The sequence below is a fragment of the Gallinula chloropus genome (genome assembly GCF_964237585.1).
Source record: "Gallinula chloropus genome assembly, chromosome: 14".
Classification (NCBI taxonomy): domain Eukaryota; kingdom Metazoa; phylum Chordata; class Aves; order Gruiformes; family Rallidae; genus Gallinula; species Gallinula chloropus.
In genome coordinates, this window is record NC_140099.1 from 8,995,400 (window position 1) to 9,020,955 (window position 25,556).

Here is a 25,556-nt window from a genome sequence, read left to right on the forward strand (position 1 = left end):
TATGGAACTGGAAAATGATTTTGAGACATCAATGGAAATAACTTGTAACGAGACAGCTGCTTTTCCATCAGAACTCGGGCAGTCGTATGAACCGTCTTGGAAATCTTCACCTACTGCAGAGTCCAAATGGTCTCAGATACTCGAGTGCGCTTCACCCATGGAGTCTGAGCCATCCAGTTCCGTGGGATTTCTGGAGAACCCTAATTACAGCTGCTCAACTATCGGAACGGGGCAGCGACATCTGTGAGCAAAGGGCAAACGTTTCCAGTTCCAAAATGCACCAGTGGAAAATTAAGGGAAAAAAGCCAAATTCTTTCTGTGCCCTGACGTAGGTACAGCTGCAGTAATACTAGTAGTAGCATCCACAGTCCTTGGTCCTGTCATTAAAGCACTGTGAAATGTCTGAGGTTGCCCTATGGTTCCTTTGAGCAGGGGCTGAAGTTGTGCAGCAGGATGGAAACTCAGAGTCACTGTGACGGGCAGTGCCGCAGGTACAAGGCAGCTCCTGCCTGAGTCCAGGCTGAGTGCAAATGCTTCACCGGGGCCTCTTTGGTCTCTACTGAGCATACACATCAAGCTTGCTGCATGGTCACTGGTGAAAGGGCTCTGTGTACCCTCTCCTGAGGCTAAATCTTGCTAACCAGAGAAGCAAGAACTTGGTTGAGTCCTCGCCCAGTTTGCAGAGCCCCCATTCGGCTTCTGTGCTGCCCACCCTGCCACTCTGAACAGCAGTGTAACCACAGCATGGAACAGAGAAGTCTGAGGCTGCAAGCAAGCGGCTGGCTGATGTGTTGTGTTCCACAAGTGGTGTTAATGCATCCCTGGATGTTCAGTTGGCATGAAAGCCACCGGAAGTAGCAGCTAAAATAAGCACCCATCACCCCAGAAGCCATGTGCATCTCCAGGCCAGTAAGAACTGCACGTATCAGAAAGAGAAATTCAAACACTTGGCTGTGTGAAGAAGCAGAGAAATCGGCCCAGCAGCCAGACTGCAGCTCATGGGGTGGGTGTGGTGGTGTGTGTCAGCCCTTAGTTCGACTTCAGAGCCTGCTTGCTTCAGACTGTGTAATTACTGGTGAAACTGAGCTGAGAGGAGGAATGTACAGAGGCCATTTAGGAAACAAGTGGCATGTCAGTCACGTGTAACTGGGGTTTTAGGCAAGGGAGCCTGTATATTCACACCCTGATTGCCTTCCTTACTGCTTCAGATCCTAATTACATGACCCCAGTCTTGTACATACGAAGTGGTTGAGAGAATGGTTGCAGCCAAAATGTCTTAATTTTACAGCCTCAAAAGAAAGAAGGGGGTGAGGATGCTCCAGGGACATACTTCAGAGCAGCCACCAGCCTGTCAAGGAAATCTGTGGGTGACTAAAGAGCTGTATGTCATGTAAGGCAAAATTTCTCCTTTCCAGTTTTCATGAAGTGACTTGGAAGTAAAATAATCATAGTCCAGCCAGTCTTTAAAAATGAACTTCCCTCTCCAAATGTCAGCCTGCCTTCCTGGGTATTAACAGTCTGCTACAGTGGGATCTTTGGGTTTATTTTTGTTTTGACAAAACTCGGTACTGTTCATCTTCCCTGGCCAACTGTGACATTCCCAAGGCAGACTACAGAAACCCAGCATTACACACCTCCATACTGCAGAAAGGGAAACGAGGTTTAAAAAGGGCTGCAGTGATTTTACCAAGGTCAATGATTCTGTGTGTCCAGACACAGAAGTCAAGACTGGAAGCTGTGTTTTCTAACCTCCAGTTCAGGCCTCCAGATGATGGTGCACTTTATGTGCAAGAGGAATCTAAGAATCCTAATGACTCATTATGGTTCCTGTACCATCAAATATCCAGTAGTTTGGATATGGGTCTTAAGGAGTATTTGGAACAGATGCCTCTGAACACAGGACTTGGGAACTCACAGTCTGGAGACACCAAGGATGCTCTTTTGTCTCTCACACCCTTCTGTCACGCATCACAGGGACAAGACTTCATGAAGGTAAGAACAGCAGGGTATGTAGAGACAGGTGTGAGTACAGGAATTTAAAGGCTGCCTTTGTTCTCTCTCTTGTTTCTGTGAAGAATTACCAGCCCTATACTAAGGATAATTGGTCCAGTAACACTTTCTGAGGTAAGTGTGGGAATTGCAGCAGCAGTTGCTTTCAGGGGTTTTTCAGCTCAGACAAGGAGTTCCCTGCAGTTCTTCCTCCAGCGTTTCACAGCAGACAGACTGCCAGTCACGATCCCGGCTGGAAGTCACCTGCACTTAGCTGGGGCCGGGGTTCTGTTTGTGGAGCGCGACCAAGGCGCGTGTGGGGTTTGTCAGGTGGGATGTTACAGGTACAGACTGGGCTGAGCTGCTCAGAGAGGCTCTCACAGCACTGGCCTCCTGTGGGCAGCTGTGGCTGAGAGGAGTGATGACACCTTTCTTAGTGAGACAAGTGTGTCACTGATGCTCCCATCTGCCCACAGAGGCTGGACTGGGAGGTTGGAGCACAAGGTCTGTGCGGGGTCGAGGGCTTTTTGTGGAACACTGAGGAGAGCTGCACACCGAGCAGCAGCACGGTAAATGGCAGCAGTACATGGCTCAAGGGAGGGTTTCTCCTCTGGAAAGTGGAAAACCAAAATCCACCTCAGAAATCTGTCTCCTGGCTGTATCATACCTCCACTGCCCAGCCCCTGCCTGAGGGGTTCATTATGCAAACCTGGGCCTGGTCTCACCCTTGTATCTGATCCCTTCAGAGCAGCAGCTCTCTGGAGCCCCAGACACCTGGCCCTTGGCATTACCATCTGCTGCCTGTAAAGCATCAGCAGCTCATTTTGAGCATGCTTTTGTGGGAGAAGTGACCCCAGCCATGTGTTTGCATTAAAGATGATGATTGTGTGTGCTCATTCAACTCAGCTGGTGCTGTGGGCACCAACACAGAGCTTCCCAGCTCCCACCTCAGTGGTGGGAGGTGTTGGCTGCTCTGTTTGTTTTGAAAGTGGTTGAGAATCCAAAGAGAGGGAATAACATCAGATGGTTCTGCTTGGGTAGAGAAGGTAAGGTGATGGAAAGGGAGGTGTCTGGGAAGAGGTGTATGTGATGGGCTGTAGCTCAGCTGGCAGCAGAAGCAAAGTGGAAGGTTTGTGAAGTTTGGGAGCTGCTCTTGCTGTCACCTCCCAGGGGGTTGTCCCTGTGTGTTTTCAGAGTGACAGCTCACTCTTGGCTTGGGAGATGCTGGTTTTACTGAGGCTTTTACACTCATTTTAAAATTCCTCTAAACCAGTGCTACCCTCTGCATTGTGTGGGAAGATGCAAGAAAGATAAGAAAATAACGGGAAGAAGAGGAATTTTATTAGGAAAAGTGAAAAGAAGTAATTCCTCCTTTCCCTACAGAAAGGAGAAAGGGAATGGAGATGTGGCCTTTCAAGGGCCAAATCAGCTTTGTGAAGAATGGGCCTGACTTGTAGTTCTCTGGTAAACATGAAAAAACAGTGTTCCTTGTGTTTGAAGTAGCAAAGGTGTTACTCCTCCTCTTAGGGAGTGATAGCAAGTAAGGGTGGTGGTATCAAAGTTCTCCACATCACATGTGGTGGGTTGTAAGCGATGGAAAGAGGTGCTTGGGGGGCATCGTGTGTCCCACACAACCGTCCCTCCAGCAGCCAGGAGATATCTGGTCTGTGGCAGTGAGTGGCAGGAGGAAATGTCTGTGAACATCCTGGTCCTGGCTGCCTCCAGAGGGGACAGGGGCTTTCCCTTTGGCTCAGGACTACCTCTGGTCAGCCTGAAGGTTTCGTGAATGATGTGGGGCTACAGAAAATAAACTGGTGAGGGCAGAGGGGGAGTGTTACACCTCTGGCCACAGCCCTGGTGAGCTGCAGTGCCAGGTGCACATGTGCTTCTGTGAATACATTCTGAATGTGTGTATGTGCTGAGAGAGGGGTAACGACAGGGGGACTCCAGCTGCTGTGATAGTTTGTGCTGCAGACCTGCACGCTGTTGGCTCTGGTGAACACCCCATGAAGAGCAGCGTGGAGCCCCAGCAGCAGCACCAAATGCTTTCTCAGGGCTTGTCTCTCTTCCTTTGCTTTGCTCCCCTCTTTTGAGAGAGCAGAGCCTGTGGGGAGCTGAGGAGGGAGGGTGGGGTCTGTGTGTGTGTGTGGGGCACACAGGTGGGGCAGTCAGGGCCTCAGCCTATAAAGCTGGAGGAGGGGAAGGTGCTGGGAGCAGGATGGCTTCAGCTGAGAAGAGGCAGCAGTGGGGGAGGAGGAGGAAGAAGAAGAGGAGATGTGGGGCTGGGCAGCCCATGGAGGGTATGGGGAGAAGGGAGCACCCTGTAAGAGAGCCCTGTTGGGGGGGTACAGGGACTGAATGCCAGGCTGGGGTGGCTGGATAGAGGGTGGGCTCTCAGTGTGCCTGGGTATTTGTCCCTCTCTAGTCAGGTTTGGTGTCTCGAGTACAAATGCTTCTCTGAGGGTTCAGGAAACTTGCAGTGCCTTAAAAAAAGTATCTGCAGGGTCATAGCTGCTTCTTAAAAAAGTATTCTTGTGCTGCATCAAGGACCAGTGAATCAAATAATTGTTTTGGTAGAAGACAGCAGCAGCTTCTGGTTTGTTTCTAAACAGAAGCTGCCTGTGATTGAGAATTTCACACAGGCTTTGTGAAGGCTTGACCAGCCTTGCTAGAATAACGAGTTACCCTGTCTGGGCAATCTGTCTGTGGGAGTGCTGCTTCTAATCTGCTCTTCTACCCTCTGCCTGTTCTAGTAGATGCTGAGGAAATGAAGGACTCTGTCAAAACCCCAGCCTACATAGAAAGACTGGTGAGTAAATACATGGTAACTTTTAAAATAACTGCTTCTCTACCTCCCTTTTAAAATATGATTTAGAAAGTGTTGGCTGCTTTGTTATCTGCCTGATAGCACAGCTCACTGTACTGGAGGAGTGGATGGGGTGGGGGAGTGAAGGAATTAATTCAAATGGTGTCACCTGTGAAGAACCAAAAAGGAAGCAAGCTCTTCCACAGGTGGTGGCACTGGAGTGGGACCAGGGGGGCTGTGTGTTTAAGGTCTCTGTAGCAAGAGCTTCGGAGAAAATGAGGGTGTAGTCTGAGTCCTTTATCTGCAGTTAAGTTTCTGAGATGTGGGCCCCCCAAAAGTGAAGAAAGAAAGAAAAGCTCAGTGCGAATGGGGGTGTTTGGAAGGGCAAGCTGGCTTCAGACAGGAAAGCTCCAGAGAAACAAGGGGCCTGCAGTTCGCACTAGACCTTCAGCTTCAACCCAAAGCTGCAGTAACTTCTGCTTCCAGTAGTGTTTCTTTCCCTTCCCTCTCTGCAGCAGAAGTGCACAGTGGAGTCAAGTACAGAGTCCGAGTCTGAATCCAGTGTGGAGGTAAGAACTGACTCTGGAGCATTTTGATGGGGGTGAGGTTCCCTGATGGGTGTCTGGCTCTTCTTTGGTCTCATCAGGGAGATGGGGCATTGCTGGTGGGTTTGTGACTGTGAAAGGAAAGGGAGAAAAACCCCAACACACACACTGCTGTGCTCTCCATCGGGCTCTTCCTTATGACTGTCAGTAAATGTAACAAAACTGCTTCTGGGGGATGAGGCAGGGAAGCACCAGGGGTTCAGGTAGACAGATGCAGCGTTAGCAGCTTAAAGCTGAAGGGGGTTGTTTCTGGTGGTGGACTTTCAGCAGCTCTGGTCCAGTGGGGTTTCCACAGCTCAGAACAGCTCTGTTGCTGTGGCAGTCACTTAGGAATATCTCTAACTTCCAAATGTTGTTGTGTCAGACCAGTGTGGTGAATACTGATGAAAAAGACCCAGTTCTGGAGTGGAGAATGAAATACTTGATTTCTGGTTAAAGCCTTCAGAATTGTTGCTCTCTGTTAGTCTGTGTGAATTGCTGTGCTCTGGGCTTAGAGAAGCTGTGGGCCAGGAACCTGCCACCACTTCACCTTCCACAAAGCACAAGGGAAAAGGTGGGGTTCTCCATGGTCTCCTTCTGGGAGAAACAAAGCTGAAGTCCACTGGGGCTGGGTGGCAGAGGGGCTTGTGAAGGTGCCAGCCTGGATAAAGAGCTGGTTCCTCTGCCCCAAGGTGCTGCGGTGGGTGCCCGGTCAGGAATGGGGAATTCCTGGACTCTTTGGAAAAGCAGAAGCTGCTTTTCTTTGCAAAGCCAGTGGCTAGTACAACAGGGATCTCTGTGTCCTTGAACTAGCACAAGAATGCAGGTGCAAACAGGCTTGGCCTTCAGCTCCTCCCCCAAAGCCTGCGGGTTCCTATTGTGAACAGCCCAGATCTGCTGAGTGCTGCTTTACATCAGCTGTGCTGGGACTCAGCTGGCCCCTGCTGAAAACTGGCACAGCAATGACTGGCTGCTTGTTCCCTGGGCAGCTGTGCTGGACCCTTCTGAAGGAGCAGCTCCCTTGCAGTGATGGCTTTAGCCTCCCTTTGTGTGACTCCTCTACCTGTGGCTTGCTTTAAAAAGGGTCTCCCTACATGGCTTTCCTCTTGTCTTTAAGCAGACACTGGCTGTCAGCACTGCTTCAGAATGATGAAGCTCTCCATAAATTTACAAAGGAAGTTCTTTGTCCAGGTGTGGACAAACCTGTGTTTCACCTCATGGGGAAAAGAGGCCTGAAACCTGAGTCACAGCAGTGACAGTGGGACTGAGAGGGTTTGGTTTGACTGTGTTGGTTACAGAACTCTCCATAGTACAGCAGGTTCACGATGCAACTAATGAGGAAGAATTTCAGATCATCTCTGTGTAAAAAAGTAAAAAGGGACTGAGTGGGAGGGAAGGTCTCTACATTCTCTCTTGCCTGCTGTTGGTTAAATGCTCTTTGGTCTGCTTTTCTGGGGTAAGGTAGACAGGTGCTCATGGTTCTCTTTACAGCAGTGTTTTAATGCAGTGAGGTTAAACCCTGGTGCTCTTGGTCCCTTGACTGTAGGCTTATCTCCCCAGGCTTTTCCAAGTTAGAGCTCGTTTTCAGTGCCTTCTAGCCAGGGGACAATCCGACTTCCTCTTCTCTAGAATTTTTACTTTGGCTTTACTTGGATAGCAATTCATAGGAAGGTGCTTTATGAACCTGTTAACTTCTCTTAAATAGGTCACACCGAACCCACTTGCTGGAGGACTCAAGAAAGCAAAGGACTCCAGGGGAGCGCAGGTAGGTTTGGCAGCAGCCTTGTTCTCAGTGTAACACTCAAAACCAGTAGAGGTGTGACTGTGGATAAACAGGAAAACTTCCACAGTAAGCCTGTGACTTAAACCCTAACTGGTTTTAAAGCCCCCTTGCCTATGTTGCCTCTTGCATTTTGTATAGACAAGGAAGCACCCATGATATTTAGAGAGACCTTTATTTTAGTTTTTAGATCCTTATGATGGTGATTCTGAAGATGCAGCCGTTCACTCTGACTGTAGCTTGAGCTCTTTAAATAGTGTGGAAGTTGCACCACAGGTGAACAGTGCCCCCAGAGCAATGGTGTCAGAAGACAGGGAGTCCTTCCCTAATCCCCCAGCCTGGCTCTGCCCAGAACCAACCGGCAGTGACATTCAGACAGGAAATGACCCGACCCAAGGGAAGGGTTTCACAAGGAGCCTGTTGCAATCCTCAGAACTGACCAGAGCCACAGAAGCTTTTACCTCCCTCTGGCTGGCACCCAGCCATTCCTTACTGACAAGTATTAACCCTTCAGGCTCTGCAGCTCTCCTGGCAAGCCCAGGTAACGGTGGTCCACAGCCCACCCAAGCAGCTGACTCCAGCTCTGCTGTGGCCACACAGCTCCCTGCTAAAAGGAAACATGAGACTTCTCTGCCAGAGGGAGCAGGTGAAAAACTCAGAAGAAAGAAACTCTGTGCAACTTAATCTGATGTATAAGTTCTGCAGAATGGATGTGGCAGAGATTTCTTTGGCAGATGGTACCTGAACAAGCTTTAGACCAGCCAGCTCAAGCCTGCTACGAGTGGCAGCTGCATTGCATGTCCCAGGCTTTGAGATCCACCTGAAAAGAATGAATCAGCCAGTGTGGCTATTCAGTGAATGTCCACAGGATCACAGCCAAGCTTCCTGCTGGGAGAGCCATCGCCTACGAGCTGCAGAAGTGGGGGCACAGAGGGGAGGCCAGTTAGCAAAAACTCTTATCATCCATCACCTGCTCTCCTCCTGTATGGCAATTCACTTTCAGAGTCAAGGTAATCCACTTATGGGGAAGGAGAACTATTAGCTATAGGAGTATAATAATGGCTTGAAATAGGTTGGTAGCAGCTGCTTGTGAAAACATTCATTCGGTATGATGGGCAGGGATTTTTAATTGGTAACACAGTTTCACAGGGTGGAAAGCCACTTAAAAATAGTCTTTGATTTCTAGTCTTGCACCCTTCCATTAACAACTGCATGTTTATCGAAGCAACTTTTGCTTTCTCCTTTACTCCAATCTGGAGATAGATGGTTAATCACCTTGAAAACATAACTGTCAGACCAGGAATCTTCAGAGGCCTTTGCACTAAGAAACAAACTACTTGGCTTGTCCCCTCTGACTGCCCCAGAGCAGACAGGACTGCTGCAGCACGCACTCTCCTTAACAGTGTGATGGCAGCTCTGGAGTTAACTGCCAAAGAAACCCCCTGCAGCTACAGGTTTGTGTGTGCCAGGCCACAGATATCTGTAGAAGCCTCACAGATTCTCCTCCCAACACAGGCCTAGGCTGCAGGGCCACTATTTGCAGGAAAAGTTGGTGCCTGTCTTTGTAGAAGTTAGTGGAAGGAAGAAGCTCCAGATTTCTGTTCTGAGGTTGGAAAGCTAAGCACCTGTATGCTTCAGGTGCATCCTCATACACTTGGTGTAGGCCACTGTTTGAGGACAGGTGTTCTGACATTGGTTGGAGAGGAAGGGCAGGGATGAACTCAGGATCAGAGAAAGCAAGAGACACCTGAACAGTTCCAGCAATCCAGGCAAACCAGCAGGAAGTCTCGGCTCTGCTGACTTGGTAACAGTTGGTGACATGTGAGTCTCTGAAGTAAGATTGTAATGCCTTGTTTAAGCATTTAGTACTGTCCTCCTGGGCTTAAGGATACATGCAACTGGAGCCTTATTTCACCCTAAACACAGTTTAAGGAAGAGGAAACCCAGTGGGTCAATAGGACAAGAAAGCCTTATTTAGGATACTCTAGCTTCTGAATGCCTATCAGCAGCTGTGTAAGAGCAGGTTCCTTCAAGAAAGACCCAATTCATTGCAAATGCTTCATGCAATGTCATAGTGGGTAATGTCAGGCTTTACATGTTCCTGCACTGAAGGCATTCCAAGGCTCTTGTTGCAGGAGGTTAGCTGAACCATCTGCTGAGTGAACTGTGTGAAGGTGAACAATATACTTGAACACCGATATATTCCTTGTGATTCTCAGAGAAGATCAGAGGTACAGTTTTCCAGACCCCCAAAAAACTCCAAACCAACATCCTAAGAATGATTTTTCCAGAAACAGGCTAAAGGGTCTTGCTATAGACTTTATTTCATGTAACACAATCCATCAAATACCACATCTACCAATAACAGTCTAAAACTCTCATCCAGTTTTCCTTCCAAGCACTCTAGCCTAACAGCTTTGCCCTCCCCTCCTCCCTTTCTTTCAGTCAACGTAACACAAATCCATCTGACTACTGCCCCAACGACCAGGTTACAAGAGAATGGATGAGTACTACAGAGAGGACTGACAATTACTACAGCATTACCAGTCAAAATAAGTCTTATCACTCAGTGCAGAGAACTGCAACACCACGTTCATAGAAGCTACGAGGGTCTTCCTTGGTAGCTATTTCGAAGTCAACAGTGAAAATCAGATCAGCACGAGTGAAGTTCAGATAAACTGGTAAGGTAACCTGGGGAAAGACAGGAATATAGCAGAAGAGTTACATCAGGGACATGAAGACATTTCTACAATAACACACAACATTTATGAGATGGGAATTTAGTCTCAAATAACTCAATACCAAAAATATGAGAGAAACCCCCCAACAGGACTAATAGATTGACCCAGAGCCCAGACTTCTTTCTTTACAGGTGCAAATTCCAGTTTTGGACTGAACAGCACTGCTATTTTTGGGTGCCTCTTCCTTTTACCTCATTACAAAGGAAAGACCTAACCAGTGCTCAGTCTGTCTGCTGCCAGCCAAAAGTTTAGGTACAAACTGACAGAGTATTACAAAAGAGCAATTTGATTTGTGGTGCCCAATAAACGTATCCATAAAGGTTCAGGAAAAAAACTGACTAGGTAGGGCTAATTATGACATTCTTTGGTGTTACTTACAACATTTGCCTTTTTATCAGCATTTGTCTGCTTGATCCAGCGCAGCTGTGTGATGGGCAGGACAGTAGAAATGGCATTTGAAAGGGACAGTTTGTTGTTACTGCATGTAGCTCCCTGAAGCTTCAGGCCTGTAGAGGGAAATACATGTCAGCATTCCAAGAGCTCTCCAACATCTAAAGATTGACTCCCCAGGCACCATTTAAGGGCTCAGTCCACTAAATGAGAGGTATTTCACACAGCAAGATGAAGAGGTTGTAGCAGATATACAATCCAATACCACTTACATATATCCTGACCCCAGCTTTGAGATTTCTTGGCACTGTAAGTACTTCCCTAACTGACTGGGATCAAACTAACCTTCAAATGGCTTCAGACAGTGTGTAGTAACTTTTGCAGTTACACAACCTTTGTTTGATACCACCCACTTAATACCAGAAGCTACTGAACATATTTTAGAGCAAGGAGCCCTTCTTTGCAGTAAGTTTACCTGTCACTCCAAAACTGCAGGCGTCCAGCACTGCATTCTGTGTGGTTGTAACGTTGACCTCAAGACAGAGCTCTTCCAGGGACCAACTGTTTGCCTGGGCAACATACTGTCTCGTAGCAGTAATATACGCCTCTGGTACGAACAGGCCACCAAGGCACACGTGGATGTTCTATTTGAGGGGGGAAAAAGGTGAAAAATGCCATCAGCTGCAGTATTAATATTTGTGATAATCATTGATTATGTCAGCAATCTATTTACATGGAATTTTCCTGCTGCTACTGAAACAACAGGTAGCTGCAGCACTGCTTTCTCCTCTGAGGCTGGCTCTTCTGTCACCAACTCCTAAGCTTCCCTCTAACCCCTATGAACAGTTAGCCTGCTAAGGCCCATGAGTTTGAGGCCAGGAGATACTCAAAAGTGTATTACAAACACACATCAGAGAACAGGACTGGTGATGATTTGCCTGAGGAACTGTCTAGAAGTCTTGATGGGAAGACTCTTCATGAAGTAATTACACAGCTCCACCCGAATGAGACAACCTCTAAAAAAAGTCAGCACAAGGTACCTTCAGTTCTTTTGCTCCACCCGAAGCAGCTGCCTGGGAAATACTCTGCAGCTGTTTAATGCGCTCACTGAAGTCGGACACCCACTGAATAACAGTCATACCAGCTGGCACTGTGTAATGGGACCAGCTACGAGGCAAAATACCTACAAAAAAAAGCAACCAGAGTTCAGTTTTGTTTGCATGCAAGCTGGGATTATGACCTATTTTGCCACTTCACTGTTCTGATCCACACAGCTACACTGCAGTAACTGCTCTTCGAGTTTTCTGAAGATTCGAGTCCTTCAGAAAAAACGAAGAGGCCAAGTGCTTTAGGCAATGCTTTTGTTCACAGCAGGCAGCAGATCTTGGCATATTCCTACAAGGAGGATGTCTGAAAATCCCACATTTGTGTACAGTCATGAAACAGAAGAGAATTTGAGTATTTTCTAGATTTTCTAGGAGCACTGTTTGTTTACTTCATGGTCTAAATAAAACTTTGTTCTGTCATAATTCAGAGACTGTAGTTAAGAATTTAGTAAGATCTCAGCTCAGAAGTTAACAAAAAGCCTTGAAAACCTGAAATCTCAAACCAAGTGGAATTTTATGCTCCACTCACAAGCATTGCTCACATCATAGGTAAAGGTGATCCTGATTTTCCTGCATTTTTTCCTTTAAGCTGCTGAGCATGATATTCTCTAGCCTCCAGAGCACAAGGGGCAATGAGAGCACTGGAGACCCAATCTGAGCTACTGTACCTTTCACCAGTTCATTTATAAGTGTGCGCAAGTAGTTGGTTTGTTTCTTTTTCCCTTCACACACTTGAACCACGTCTGCAAGGTCCTGGCGGACGTCCTGAAGCAGCTTAGCTCCCATTTTCACCTCTCTCTCAAAGAACCGGAATAAAGGATCCTGATGGGCAAAACATCCAAAGTCAGTCGATTGATATTCTTGCTGGAAAAACTGCTACAGAAAACAAGCCCAAACCCCTGGATGGACTGACAATGCCACTGTGACCACAAGCAATAAACAGGAAGATACAGTGTATATGGTGGTGAAAGAGACTGTGTTACAACCAACCACCTCCTCTCCCTTGGAGACGCAATGAAGTAGTAGTCTTAGTTGGAAGAATTAATGCAGACTGCTTGCTGTGGCTCCTTCCCATCAACTCTGTGTTTCTTTTAATCAGTAACTAAAGATTCTCATCTACTATCCCAGAGTAAGTCTTTAAGAAGCAGTTAGTCAATGGGCATATTCCTGAGATACAGCTTCAGGCACTATGGTCCAGACCTCCGAAGCTCCCCCGAGCCCTCACAATTTCTTTTCCCAGTTAGCAGAAGCTGCTGCCCTGTCTCCCCTCACTGACCATCACTAAATTTTAGCAGTAATTAATGTGCACTGTCTGGAAAGGCAATATCCTGAGTAGCAGTTAGGGTGCTACAAGTGTAACAGGATGTCCCCTCGTTGTTGCTACCTGCCCTTGTCCCCCTCAGTAGTGTAACTGGTACTTGAAATCACCATGCACTTGTTTCAGTGCACCAGAATTCCTGCACTTCCTATGCCCACCTTAAAAACTTAGTTCTTACCTTAATGTTTTCCACAGTCCGCTTCAGATGGTTTAGAGTTTGTGGGATAAGGTGGAGCCAGTTAGAGGCTGTGGTATGCAGTGTTCTCATCCAGGCTGGGCGGCCATCTGATGTAGAGTCGGTTCTTGTCTTCTTCTCAGTTTCTGCATAAGCTAGATCATCCTCATCCTCTAGCATCTGCATTTTCAGCATTTTACTGATCATGTCTATGCCTAAAGCAGGAGATAAGCTGTTTGTTAGTCAGAGAAGTAGCAGCATCAAGATGAAAACATCCAAGTACTAGGACTTTTTATCTATTCTAGATCTAAGATTCAGAGCTGCCTAGCTGAGGTGGATCCAGAGCTGAAACCAAAGCTTTCCAGGATCAATGTGGGATCTTGACATCTGAAAGGTTTAATGTAACTTCTTTTAAATTCACAAGCTTCTGCTCTGTCTTTGGACTGGTCAAGTTTTACCCTTGCAGAAGTTAAGCCAACCATGTTGAGTGAGGAAGGGAAAGCTATCATCTGTTCAGCAGGATTTATATTTTTCCTCTGCTTTTGAGTTAAAATGGTGGCCTGGTAATATATAAAAGACATTGTTAAAGTTCTGATTTTACCTTGTGTGGTGAGAAGAACTTTCTCAGCATTATTTGGCAGGCCCAGCCACGATGGTGTTTGTGTATCTGGCAGCATCTCAACCCATGAGACAAATTCTTCACGCCTGCAAGTCAGAGTTTTAACATTCATTTGCAGGATTCCCCTAACAGCGTGGCAAGGTGATTCTTTGCCCAAGACAAAAGTTTACAGTACTAAATTCTAACACAGAGCTGAAGGTCAGTTTCGTGTTTGGGGTTTTGTTTTTGGGTTTATTTTTGAATTAAAAAAGGGAAGCTGTACAGATCAGGATAAGGAAAAAAATTATACCTGATTCCATCTGGCATCTGAATATCTTTGTGTCCATCAACTTTGCAAGCCAGTTTGAATTCACTATCAAAACTTAAAGTAGTGAACAGACGTTCCAAGAAAGTGTTCAACAGGCGCTGATCAAACTCGTTATCAATGCGCCCTCCATAGATGGACTGTGCCATCAGCGTCTTCAGTGCGGACCAGGGGATCTTATCAGGGGAAATGTTTTGGCGGCCCTGAAGTAAAATGCAACGTAATTAGCAGGAAACAATCCTTTACACCTCTCCTGACTGAGAAATCAAAGTATAAAACCCAGTTACATGGTGGGGTTTTGTGCCTACTCATTTAACTTACTAAACAAGCAGACTGTCTTACTGAAGATCTTAAGGAAACTAAATATCCTCTGTACCCAAGTACACAAGACTACTTGCCTTTGCTGTATCATCCAGCCATGTATCTACTGTGTCACAGGCAGATCTCAAATCAGACTCTCCGAACTCATACTTCTTGGACCAACCCAATGGAGCATAGCGCAAGCGCTCTTGAATAATGGCATGGAACCAGGCAAGGAGGAAATACAACCGAGCACGCTCGTTGGGAGACTAGGAAGTGGAGAGAAAAAACATTAAATACAACTGCTAACTCAAGGGGACTGATAAAATCAAAGCCTGCTACAAGGCTACAAAATACCAGATCTAATGCTAGATCACTATCAAAACTGAACACATTCTACCAGCAAAAGCAACTACGACTTTACTTCTGTGAGAACAAAAAATCCTATGTACATCCTAGACGAACATACTCTGGTATCTTCTCTCACCCACCCAAGCTGCAGCCTTACCTTGCACATTCTAGAAACTGGAATGCTACTGAAAGTCCTCAGCATGTTTGCCTTTACACCAGGAGGAGGTTCAAACACAAAGATTCGCCCGGCACGTAACAAGTTCACTGGCACCTAGAAAAGATCAATAAACTCGAATTGAACTACTTTAGTCTTCACTAAAGTTAAATCCCTCCAATGGCACAGTTTGCATCAGCTTCAAAACCTCACTGTGAGCACATGCAATGAAGTCCTGCCTGTCTTTTGGAGGCTATGGGAAGCAGCAAAAGGAATGGTATGAAGTTCTCAGATGTCATTAAGTTACCAGAAACTAAAACTATTAACTACCCTGACAGGCCATGTATTCTTCTTTTTCCTTAATGCAGAAAGACAGACTCCAGGAAATCCTCTCCTGCATAGTGCTCTTGGCTCTGCAAGCCAGTTACTCTACCAAATTGGACATCAATGTTACCTTTGGATTAATCTCCATGGTAAGGAAGAGTCTGAAGCAGGCATGGGGTTGTAGGGAATGTAGCTTCTTTTCCAGTTGCATGAGCCAGCCAGGAGCCAGGTGAACGTTCTTCAGCATCACCCATCTGTGAAGTTTCAAAATAAAAGAAATGCTTTTTGGTGTACAGCTTGCAGACCCTGGCTATAATCACCACAAGGAGGAACAGAACATGAATACTAGTGTTACAGGTTTTCCTCCCTCTTTCAGTAACAGTGGACTGTAAACCAGTGAACTTTTCTGTTCTGCAGACACAGCCTGCTTCTCTTTAAACTATTTAAATCAAATAGAAGTTGTGAACAGCTGTGCTTAAGTTATTGCAAATTCTAGCTCAGAAGATCAGAGGTTTATCTATTTAGCTAACAGATTACTTCCCCAGTATTCTAGGCAGTATTCTAGCTAAAAAGGAGATAGAACTTACCTTCCAGATTTCACTGCTGTGTTTATTGCTTTATCCGCTTGGTTAAACCCTTCAGCAGAACCTAAGAGACAGAAGAGTTGCTAAAGCTCTTACTGCTAACAATCTAATTGATGGTTGGATGATGAAATAAGGCACGTTCTTACCAATAGCAATGGAAGTAATCTGCGTATTCTGCTCAGCTGCAAGGTCTTCAACATGACCACTGGCGTCGTAGCCAGGCACTGAACACATCAGCACAGGGGTATTAGGCTTCACCTGTTGTCCAAGAGGTTTAAACGGGTAAGAATCAATCACTACATGAATATGAGAATGCAATATGCTCTATCCTTCTTCCATCTGGCCAGGCAAAGATTCACACTACTCCTAGTTTTACATTAACAAATAGGGAAACAACCCACTCACGCCATGGGGAGAGGGGTAAGTGGAAGAGATGTTCCAGTGGATAGCTTTACTCACTGTGGAACTCATGCAAAGCGACACTAAGCGTTACCTCAGGGCTTTAGCTTTTCAAAAACAAGCAGATTACCTCTGTATCTACAATGTGTGTCAGATCTAAAGGCTGCTCCATAATGGACATGAAAGACTCTCCAAGATTTGTTGAAACAAAGGTATGTGCCATTGCCAACAAACGATCTGGACGGAAGGCCTGGATCAGAAGCAAGCGATGAATGGCCTGTCCAATGGGAGCTGAAAAGGGGAGACAGATTAGATAGAAAGGTAAGAAAACCATCCTCAACATCTTCCTCTCTTCAATTCTCCATTCAATTTTAGCCATCTTGTTCTGAAGACTAGAGCGTTAATTATGCCTCTGAAAGACCACGTTAATGGAATGCTTATGTTGTCTTTGCTTTGTCAGTCAAAACAAACTTAGCATCTTCAGCTGGTTTGTCTTCAACATTTTCATTACCTGCTCAACTGCTCGTGTTGTGGGCCCTTTAAAAGCCTACCTTGACAGGATGCTTTTGGATTCTACTGAGATGCTAATGGTTTACAAAATCCATTATCTCTAAGTATTACCATGGATTGATTTTAACTTCCAGGGACACCAGATCTCTTCACACTTTCTCACTCAGTCAATGACTTACCGTTCTGCCAGACTATACAGTATTATATACCTGCCTCACATGGACAGGATAACCTAGAGTTGCTTCAGTTAATGATCAAGAGGCTTTACAGTAGCCAGTAAACACAAACTTAGAATCCTTAACTTCGAAAGCCACCTAGAGGAATGAGCCTTGAATGATCACAGACGGCAAACACATGTTACCTTTCAGGTAAGGGAGGAACTGAGGTAACAGTTATCCTTGAGTTCTAACTTAACAAATGAGCCCTAACAGCTAATGCAGCAATAATTAAGGCTTCATGCCTACATACAACTGCAGCAGGAAACATTCTAGTAGACCAGCCTTGTCCTCAGAAAAAAATCGTGTCTTGGAGCTTTTTAGAGTATTGAGCTGCCTCCAAATCTGCAATAAATGAAGTTAATCCAAACTATAAGGCAATCTAAGCACACTTCACTCTCAGAGGAAGACCAGATCACAGGTTAAGGTGCAGGAACCAAGTATAATAACTATTGCTTACAAAAGTTTGTTTAAAAACCCCCACAAAACCAAAAAACACAACCAAAACCAACAGACTTTATACTTTTCCACAGTCTCAATTTTCTGAGGAATTGAAGTCCAAATTAAACTTCTACTTTAGAATTGCTTTAAAATCATAGTAATTCTACTTAGATTAAAGTCAGTACAGTAGGGTTGGTATGGACAATAGTGCAACTTAACTTACTGGAAGGCTTTTCTTCAGACCAAAGGTATGGTACTGTCTGCTCTGGTGAACTGCTATCCAGCCAGATACAGAATTGCTGTATTGAAAGAAAATGCAAAACACCTGAAATGGAGTTTCATGGCATCAAAAAACCTGCTGCAAGGTGCAGGTCCTATTCACAGTGCAACAGAGATGTTCCATCTCAGCCTTGAAATCTAGAATTTAGTTACTGCAGAAGTGTTGAGCTACATACCAACCTTCAGTAGGAAATAAAGATGGCAAGGGTAGGGTTGAACTTGGTACAGTCCAAGCTCTATGAGCTTTGGATTTGCAATTTAAACCATTTCTAATACGTAACTAGATGTTATTTTTCTTCAATTAATTTCTCAAAGTCCTGGTTTGCCTTTGTTTTGTTAAATAAAAATCCTGATGTAAAACTCAAATTATGGTTTTGCTTATTATGCGTCTTTAGATGTGCCTGATCTGATATCCCCTAATTCTGCACTGCCTCCAGCACCCCCGATTCTATAGATCTCTACCCAGTCTCAGCCTAAGCTATACATTATTTTAACCCCAGGTTGAAGAGTTTGAGGAAAATTACATGTAACAAATAAAATAATTTTTTTTAATATAAAACTCAGCGGGGCAACCAAACAGGTACTGTTTAAGATATGGCTGTATTTTGGAAATGACAGGTTCACAGTCAGGACACAGATTTGTTCTTGGAACACTCAGGTCATCAGATGCAGAAAGGTGTTCAGCAGCTGAGCAGTATCCAAAATTACTGCAAACAGTAATGTAGGAGAACCCACCATAATGATGTTCTAAGTGTTTAGGGATGCTCCCCTCTACTGCACAATGACCACACAAGAGACTATCACGCCTTCTGCTACCACAAGACCAAAGGTGATAACCAAGTTAGACAAATAGCGAAGCTGCTTCCAAGGCTATGTGATGAGCAACGCTGGTATTTACAACTCAGGTTTGATTACAACTGAAGAAAGAACATTAATTTCCACAACAACAACTAGCCAATCTGTAAGGCTTCCCTTCTCATACTAGGACAGCTTACTTGTAAGCATGAAGCTCTTAAAGGAGTTACCTGGCATTTTAGCACAGAAGCAAACCCTAACCAATACTTACCTCATCAGCTTGAACTTTTGAAACAAGGTCCTTAAATGCAGGAAGGCAGCTCAACCTCATCATTGCCTCTGTTTGCTCTACGGTCAAACCATTGATTTTTGGGAGAGATGCACTGTTCAGTACAATCTCCTTCCCTCTCAAGAAATGCTGGAATTCTGCATCATATGTAGGCTCCCTAATGTAAAAGGAAAAAAACTTTAGCTAGGTGCCTTCAAGACATCCCTCCCTTTTTCACGTAAGGTGAGAAAACACGTTTACCCAATAGTGCCTTTCAGTTTGATCCGGGCCAGCAACATAGCGAATGTGATGTGATCTTGATGCAGCATGCCACGTGCCACTCGATTGAAGGCCACCTACCAGAAAAACAGCAAGGTTAGTAGCATAAAAAGCCCTGAACCCTGACCCTTCAAAAATTATTAGAGAATTAAATTTAATAATTAAAAAAAAAATGGAACCTGAAAGAGATCCTTTGTGATGATTGAAAGACGCTGAGTATGGTCTGTAATTCCCTTCAGATTTGGGTTCTCATATAAGACATTGTGATAGATGTCCAAGAAGAACTGGAGGGAGTACTGGTACAGGAAATGTATCTGAAAGACAAAAGAGTTTTAATTTTTCTCTCTGGAGCCCTGCTGTTTGACAGCAAATGGCTTATGCCTATACTAAGCCACCATAAAGCAGCCAGGGCTGCAACTGGGCAGCGTCTGTTTAGCCCTGAACAGTAAATAACATGAAGCTTCTGGTGAACAGGAACTCATCCTACCTGCTTCAGTGACTCCATAGTAAAGTAGATACTGCTGCATGCTGTAGAAAGAGGCAAGTACTGCTGAGAAACAGTCTCCACTTCTTGCATGACAATATCGGTCTCTTCTACTTTTCTGGTGACCTCTGCTGCCTCCTTCTTCAGGTTCTCAAGAGTAGTAATGATGGTGTCATCATCCAGGATACGTCCCTTCACTTCATTAAGTGCTTGTAGTAGGGATTTTTCTAACTGACGCAAGCGCAACTGGAATTCACCTTAATTAGAATGAAAACTTGGGTTACATACTGTGTAGATGTGTTAGCTTTTAAGAACTGCATGAATTATGTATATTTTGCCATTGGACATCCTGAAAAGACAAGGAGCTATAAAGATGTTTCACAGTGTACTTCTACAGCTAGAGTAAAACCACTCTATTCTTTTAGAGCAGGAGGCATTTCCTTTAATTTTGGTAAGCATACCCTGAAGCTTGAGGAGGTCAGAGCGTTTTTCATCAACATCTGGTCGTTCAGCTTTCAGGACTTCATTCAGACACTGGCTCTGTAAGCTGCTGCGAGTTACTGTGAAGTTCACAAATGTAACACGAGAGCAGAGGTCCGGTGGGAACTCGACCTATCACAGGAAACAGGAAAAACTCTCAGCTCTCTGACATACCATTTCTACCAACAAACAGGACAGTCTTTCACTTTACTTACTGTTGGATCTCTGGTGGAGAGGAAGATAACGAAGGATGGTGACAGATCAATATCTTGGTCGCCCAGAGTAATCAGAACTCTGCCTCCGGTTCTCCGGACTTCACGATTCAGAACAGGATTCAGAACTGGATCATAGCTCTCCACATCCTAGAAGCAGACGTGTTAAAAGATTCTGTTTCTTGCATGTCTCAAGCTAAAAATCCTGATCCAACTGGGGCTTCAAGTTCTGGTACCAATGAATTTGCAGGTGGATTTGAATATGGATCATATTCAGAAGGTATTTCCACTTTAGATCTGTAGTTGAGCTACATAAGCCCACAGAGTTTAGGCTATTACAATTCAAAATCTCAGCAGGGGAGTATTATTGCTGAGTTAGTTCTAAGGCATAATAAGCCTTATTCTAAGCAGTACAAGCAATAGTCACTGATCTCATCTGTGGGCTAATCCTTTGTTTTTCCATTTCCATAATAAGCAACAAAAAGTCTCAAGTGAAAGTAAACTATTCACACAGTTGCCTATTTCTTTGTATTACTGACACTTCTTGCCACACAGTATAGATTTAATTCTAGATTAACAAGCCATATTAGGTGCTACTGCCTGTAACTAGAGAGAGCGTATGGGAACTAAGAACAGACAGGTAGTAAATAATTTTATAGAGTGGAAGTAACAAAAGGACATTTGATCTTTAAATGGTGTAAAGGTGTGTCTCTCACTAATTACATTTTTCTTAAGACTAACACCTCACATATCACGCAGTACTAGTTTACTTGTTAAATTACAGTTTGAAAATAAAGTTATTTGCGTTTTATTAACAGAAAAGTGCGAACTTCTCTAGCACACAGGGCAGAATTCAAGACTTTCAAATAGTTTCTATGTGATCACACAACTAACCTGGACCAGAAGTGGGTTACCAAATCTTAAAGCACTTTCCAAGTTCTTCCTGAAAGCATCATCCAAGAAACTGGTACGAGTTATCTTACGGTCTTTATATTCATTCATGATAAACTCTGTAGCTTGCCCGGAGGGATCAATGATCAATGGATACCTAAGTTAGCAATAAAACACTCTGGTTATTTGGGTTCTGACTGCAGACAGCCTCTAAGCAGTTTCAGGAATTTAGGTTGCAGTATTTAGTCTCTAAATGCTTGTATATTGAAGGAATTAGCAGGACAGGTTTAGTGACTTAGTTCAGTTCAGAGTTTTCAAAGGTCAGCAAAACAGCTTCAGTTCAAGCCAGCTCATTTTAACAGGCAAGCATATGAAAGAAGGCAAGCAAAGACAAATTTTTATGTTTACATATGGTAGAGAAGTTTTTATACACAGCAAAGCCTCTCTCAACAGTGAAACAGTGCTTTGAAAGAGTTACTGTGATTCTTTGATAGGTACAAAGCCCTGCCTGCTGTGAGAACGTTGCTTTAGAATTACCTATTAAACCGCTTGAGCATGATGGCATTCTCAGTGCACAGGTCATCTGCAGGCAGAGAACTCGCCTGCCAGCGAAGCCGCTCATCTGCGTTGGAAAGGTACTCTGTCCTCGCGATGTCTGTGCGGAACTGCGGGAAGCACACGCAGTGAGGATTTGATGAGAGATTCTCCAACCAGAGGTAAAGACTTTTTGAGTAAATGCAAGGCATTCTCCTCTAATAGCTCCCTTCTGTGCTTGGCAATCTTAAAATGGCTTTAAACGTTGCAGTAAATTGATGCATGGTTAACTTATGAACATATCTTTACCTGGATATTTGCTTGCTGCAGATGGTGAGACCATGTAGTGAACAGGTTCTGGCGCATCTGCTGATCGAAGTAGCCAGCATAGGCAATAAAAGCTCCTGAAAGTAAGCAGTCTCCTGCAATGGTGGACATCTGGTTCTTGAAAGTTTCACTTGTCTTCTCCCATCTTTCACGTTCAGCAGAAAGACTCTTCAGAAGAGCTGTGCTACGGTTTACCTAGAAATACGTAAAAACAGTAAGAAATAGTCTCTTCAGATGCTGAATTGTTGAAGTGTTACATGTCTCTGGAGACGCTTATTGACTCAAGGCCCAAGCTAAATTTAAACACTCAGAGTGAAATTAAATTTGTGTTTCTTCACTTTACTGTTAATTTATTATATTGGTATTCAACTGATATTTACAAGAATTTAAAAATCGAAGCACTGACATAGTAGCAACCTGCTAATAATTAGATCAAGTACACTGAGAAATGCTTCTCCCCCACCACCAGTAAAGTCCAGTTAAAATGGACTTTACATTAAATAATAATGTCCATTAAAATGGACATTACATCACATCTGTGCCTGTTTCAAAAGGCTTTCAGCTTATTTTAAGCTTTATGTGAACTGTCTCATTAACCAACTGGCAACTTGAGTTGGCATTGCTAACTCCCACCAGTAGCTTAAGAAGCCTGTTTGATCCAGGGATGAAACGGACAGCTCAGATGCACTGCATGGCGAAAGCAACCCAAGTCTGCTGATAAATCTGAAGAATGGTTCAATTTCCAACTGTCAAAAATTAAAGAACAAAAAATTACTGATACATGAAAGTCTTACTTTTGCTTCTACAGCAGCCAAGTCTGCCTTAATAGCTTGAGCCTCTGAAATCAGTACTGCATACTCTTCTTTGTAACGGGCAATACTGGCCTCAAGATCACGAATCATCTGCTCTACTTCATTCGCTTTCTGCTGGTTGTCTTTGGCATCATCCTCCAGCTTCTGCAGTTCATTGCGTAGAGGTTCCACTCTTTTCAACATGTCAGCATAGTTCAGCTGCAAACAGTAAACAAGCTCTTTATACTTTCTAAAATAACACATGTTAACAGGAACCACAGCCCTCAGTTATATACTAACTGCATCTTTTCAGGCTTACTTAACAGAAACTTACGACTCTTTATCGGCCCCCAAGATTTAAACCAAGCCCCCCTACAATAGTAATTGTGTTTTACAAGGTCCTTTTACTGCTCTGCAGACTTAGAGCAAGTTATCTGAAATGCTGAGACCACACTGAGTGGAGTATGGCACTGTTCTGCATAAATCAATTGGACGGCCAAGGCAGTACTGAGTTAACCTGCCTGCTTTAGTAAAGAATTCAGTAGAGCCAAGCCACAGAACAATTAGGATGGGACCGATGGGCAACATTTGAACCAGAGTCTCTCTACAAATCATGTCACAGCAGGCACAATTTTAACAAGCCAAACACAGAATCACAGAATGGTTTCAGTTGGAAAAGACCTTCAAGATGATAAGAGTCCAACCATCTATCCAGCCCTATTAGGTCCAATACTAGATCATGGCACCAAGTACTTTTCATCTAGTTTTCTTTTAAACACCTCCAGCGATAGTGACTCAACCACCTCCCTGGGCAGCCTGTTCCAATATCAGACAACCCTTTCAGTACAGAAATTTTTCCCAATATCCAACCTAAACTTACCCTGACGCAACTTAAGACCATTTCCCTTTGTCCTGTCAAGTACAGCCCGTTTCCCCTTGCTGTACTGAACACCAACAGGCAAGTGAAATCATCCTTGGATGTCTCAGTCTGGGGACATCTTCACAAAAGCCTGTTTCTCAGCAAACTAGTCAAGTGTTTACAAGCCAAAGACCTCTGAGCGTACCCCACTCTGAAGCAAGACAGAGACTGCCTAGGTTTTGTTAAAAGGACTGCATTGTGTTTTCCAGCTGAGAAACGGCCTACATAAAGCTATTGTTTACCTAAAGTTTCTTGGTGCAGAAGCTATTACTACAACTGGCCATTAGCTCTCTGGCACAGTATTACAGGGTCCAAAAGCATTCATCTGAACCTTCTTCTGATTTCTTTGAAGCAAAATAACTTGCAATATTTAGTTGAACAAAGCCATATCCAGAGCCATCATATTTAGACACAATTGTTTGCCTTCTTGGTTCACTCTTCCCTCCATGTGTTTGCTTCCCCACAGTACTGACTTTACCTGTGCAATTGCCCATTTCACCATAGGCCCACAAGCCAGTGATGCTCTGTTCACAATTTCATAGTTGTAACTTGGATTTGACAGGTAGTTTTTCTTCATCTTCTCCCGTATGGCATCACTGCAAGGGAAGAAGTTTTTAGAGATGGCAGTGCACTGGTTGTCAGTACACAGGTGTTCAGTATCTCTGTATCTAGCCTGCCTTCCACAGCTGATGCGAACATTTCCTAGCAGTTTTACTGACTTGCATCTGAGATGTTCTAATTAAGTTCAAAATGTTTTCAGAAATTACAGCTTATGGGATAAAAGGCTTTTAACAATATTTTAGGATTAGTCAGTCTCAAATTTACCCTGCTCAGAAAAATTTAGGGTTGGAGGGCAATTCAGGAGATCTCTAGTCTGACCTCCTACTTAGATTCAGAGCCAGCTAGGATAAAGCCCTCAGCAACCTGGTCTGTTATTGCTGCCTAACTATTTTCAAATAATAACACAGCTTTGGACAGCAACACACTGCTTTACTACCATGCCTGGAAGTTACTCAACAGCAGCTGTTTTGTCCCAGTTTGCATGACACATCTTTGCTTCAGTAGTCTGTCTCCTGTACAGCCTACACATTCAGGACATGCAGGAGTAATTAGTCTCAAAAGAAGTAGTCAAATGCTACTGAAGAAATTACACAAAGTCCAATTAAGACCTTCCATATCACTGTGAATAGTTTATTCACATAAATAATTCACACTTGAACTTTACCTGATTTCCTCAGCAGAGAAGTTAACGATGGTTGGAATGAAGTTCTCTCTCATGATGATGGAACGTATTTGTTTCCAGTCAGTTGTACTTTCACCCAGTAGTAGGCAGATGGACTCCAGTGCGAGTTTCACTGCTGCAGGTGGATTAGCCATAGAACGGACCTCTACCAGATGCTGTTTCTTTATTGACTTCACAGCTAACCAGTGCCAGAAAGATGAGCAATGTCGATTGGGAAGAATACAAACAGTTAGCCAAGCCCATTGAGGCACCTTGGATTAGTAAAAATATTTCAACAGTCTCAAAAGGAGTTAGAGATTACTGGAGAAGCAGACACTACTGGATTACATTCAAACAACTCTCTCACACAGTAAACTTCTGTGAATACTGAATTACCAAATGGCCACAGGCAACTTATTCTATTGCCTAAAAAAGATTCACCTAGAAGCAATGGCTACTCTATCCAGTTTAACCAATGGTCAGCTTGCTGGTATGCTGTCAGTGCAATAATAAGGCATCAGTGGTCTTTCTAACTGAGGCTTCTTTATGAATATACAGACTGACTAAATAACTAGAGCTGGTCTGCCAGAAACAATGCCACAAGCCATACAAAAAGTATCAAACATCAGATCAGGACTACAAACAGCACAAAATCAAGATGAGGAATTTCATTGGCACTGTTCAGCGCTATGTTAAGAGTTTACGTTTGCTAGGCAGGACTAACTCAGACCACACCAAGATGCATTCCCATAGACTTCATTTTTAGATCCAATTCCAGTAAGCGTGATCTCTTCAGGTGCTAACATACCATTCTGAGCTTCAATGACAGCAGGTTCCACCTTGTCAAGATCTTCTTTCACACTCATCTGCTTGTCTGCAATGACCTCCTGCTGCTTGTGCAGCTGCTCCTGAATCTCCTGGCTCATGACCTAGGAGGAAGGATCACAGAAAAAACACTGTTTCAAAGCTGAACTTCTTCCAGTAC

The 25,556-nt window shown here is 44.3% G+C and overlaps 1 protein-coding gene across 1 annotated transcript in view; it reads right to left on the bottom strand.

Moving 5' to 3' along the window:
- Positions 1 to 9,458: 9,458 nt before the first annotated feature.
- The window catches only part of DYNC1H1 (dynein cytoplasmic 1 heavy chain 1), a gene marked incomplete at its 5' end in the record, with an annotated part of 44,064 nt that continues 27,966 nt past the window's right edge, over positions 9,459 to 25,556 (bottom strand). Inside the window, 28 exons of the mRNA XM_084270475.1 lie at positions 9,459 to 9,850; positions 10,279 to 10,406; positions 10,766 to 10,934; positions 11,331 to 11,473; positions 12,065 to 12,218; positions 12,893 to 13,104; positions 13,491 to 13,594; positions 13,798 to 14,015; positions 14,211 to 14,381; positions 14,621 to 14,734; positions 15,072 to 15,195; positions 15,529 to 15,589; positions 15,672 to 15,783; positions 16,055 to 16,215; positions 17,314 to 17,389; positions 18,436 to 18,610; positions 18,694 to 18,788; positions 18,891 to 19,025; positions 19,199 to 19,452; positions 19,657 to 19,807; positions 19,891 to 20,037; positions 20,782 to 20,935; positions 21,316 to 21,443; positions 21,622 to 21,834; positions 22,434 to 22,649; positions 23,828 to 23,945; positions 24,575 to 24,770; positions 25,380 to 25,500. Of these exons, the coding sequence (XP_084126601.1) occupies positions 9,722 to 9,850; positions 10,279 to 10,406; positions 10,766 to 10,934; positions 11,331 to 11,473; positions 12,065 to 12,218; positions 12,893 to 13,104; positions 13,491 to 13,594; positions 13,798 to 14,015; positions 14,211 to 14,381; positions 14,621 to 14,734; positions 15,072 to 15,195; positions 15,529 to 15,589; positions 15,672 to 15,783; positions 16,055 to 16,215; positions 17,314 to 17,389; positions 18,436 to 18,610; positions 18,694 to 18,788; positions 18,891 to 19,025; positions 19,199 to 19,452; positions 19,657 to 19,807; positions 19,891 to 20,037; positions 20,782 to 20,935; positions 21,316 to 21,443; positions 21,622 to 21,834; positions 22,434 to 22,649; positions 23,828 to 23,945; positions 24,575 to 24,770; positions 25,380 to 25,500 (4,179 nt within the window). The 3' untranslated portion in view covers positions 9,459 to 9,721. The remainder of the gene's footprint in view (positions 9,851 to 10,278; positions 10,407 to 10,765; positions 10,935 to 11,330; positions 11,474 to 12,064; positions 12,219 to 12,892; positions 13,105 to 13,490; positions 13,595 to 13,797; positions 14,016 to 14,210; positions 14,382 to 14,620; positions 14,735 to 15,071; positions 15,196 to 15,528; positions 15,590 to 15,671; positions 15,784 to 16,054; positions 16,216 to 17,313; positions 17,390 to 18,435; positions 18,611 to 18,693; positions 18,789 to 18,890; positions 19,026 to 19,198; positions 19,453 to 19,656; positions 19,808 to 19,890; positions 20,038 to 20,781; positions 20,936 to 21,315; positions 21,444 to 21,621; positions 21,835 to 22,433; positions 22,650 to 23,827; positions 23,946 to 24,574; positions 24,771 to 25,379; positions 25,501 to 25,556) is intronic.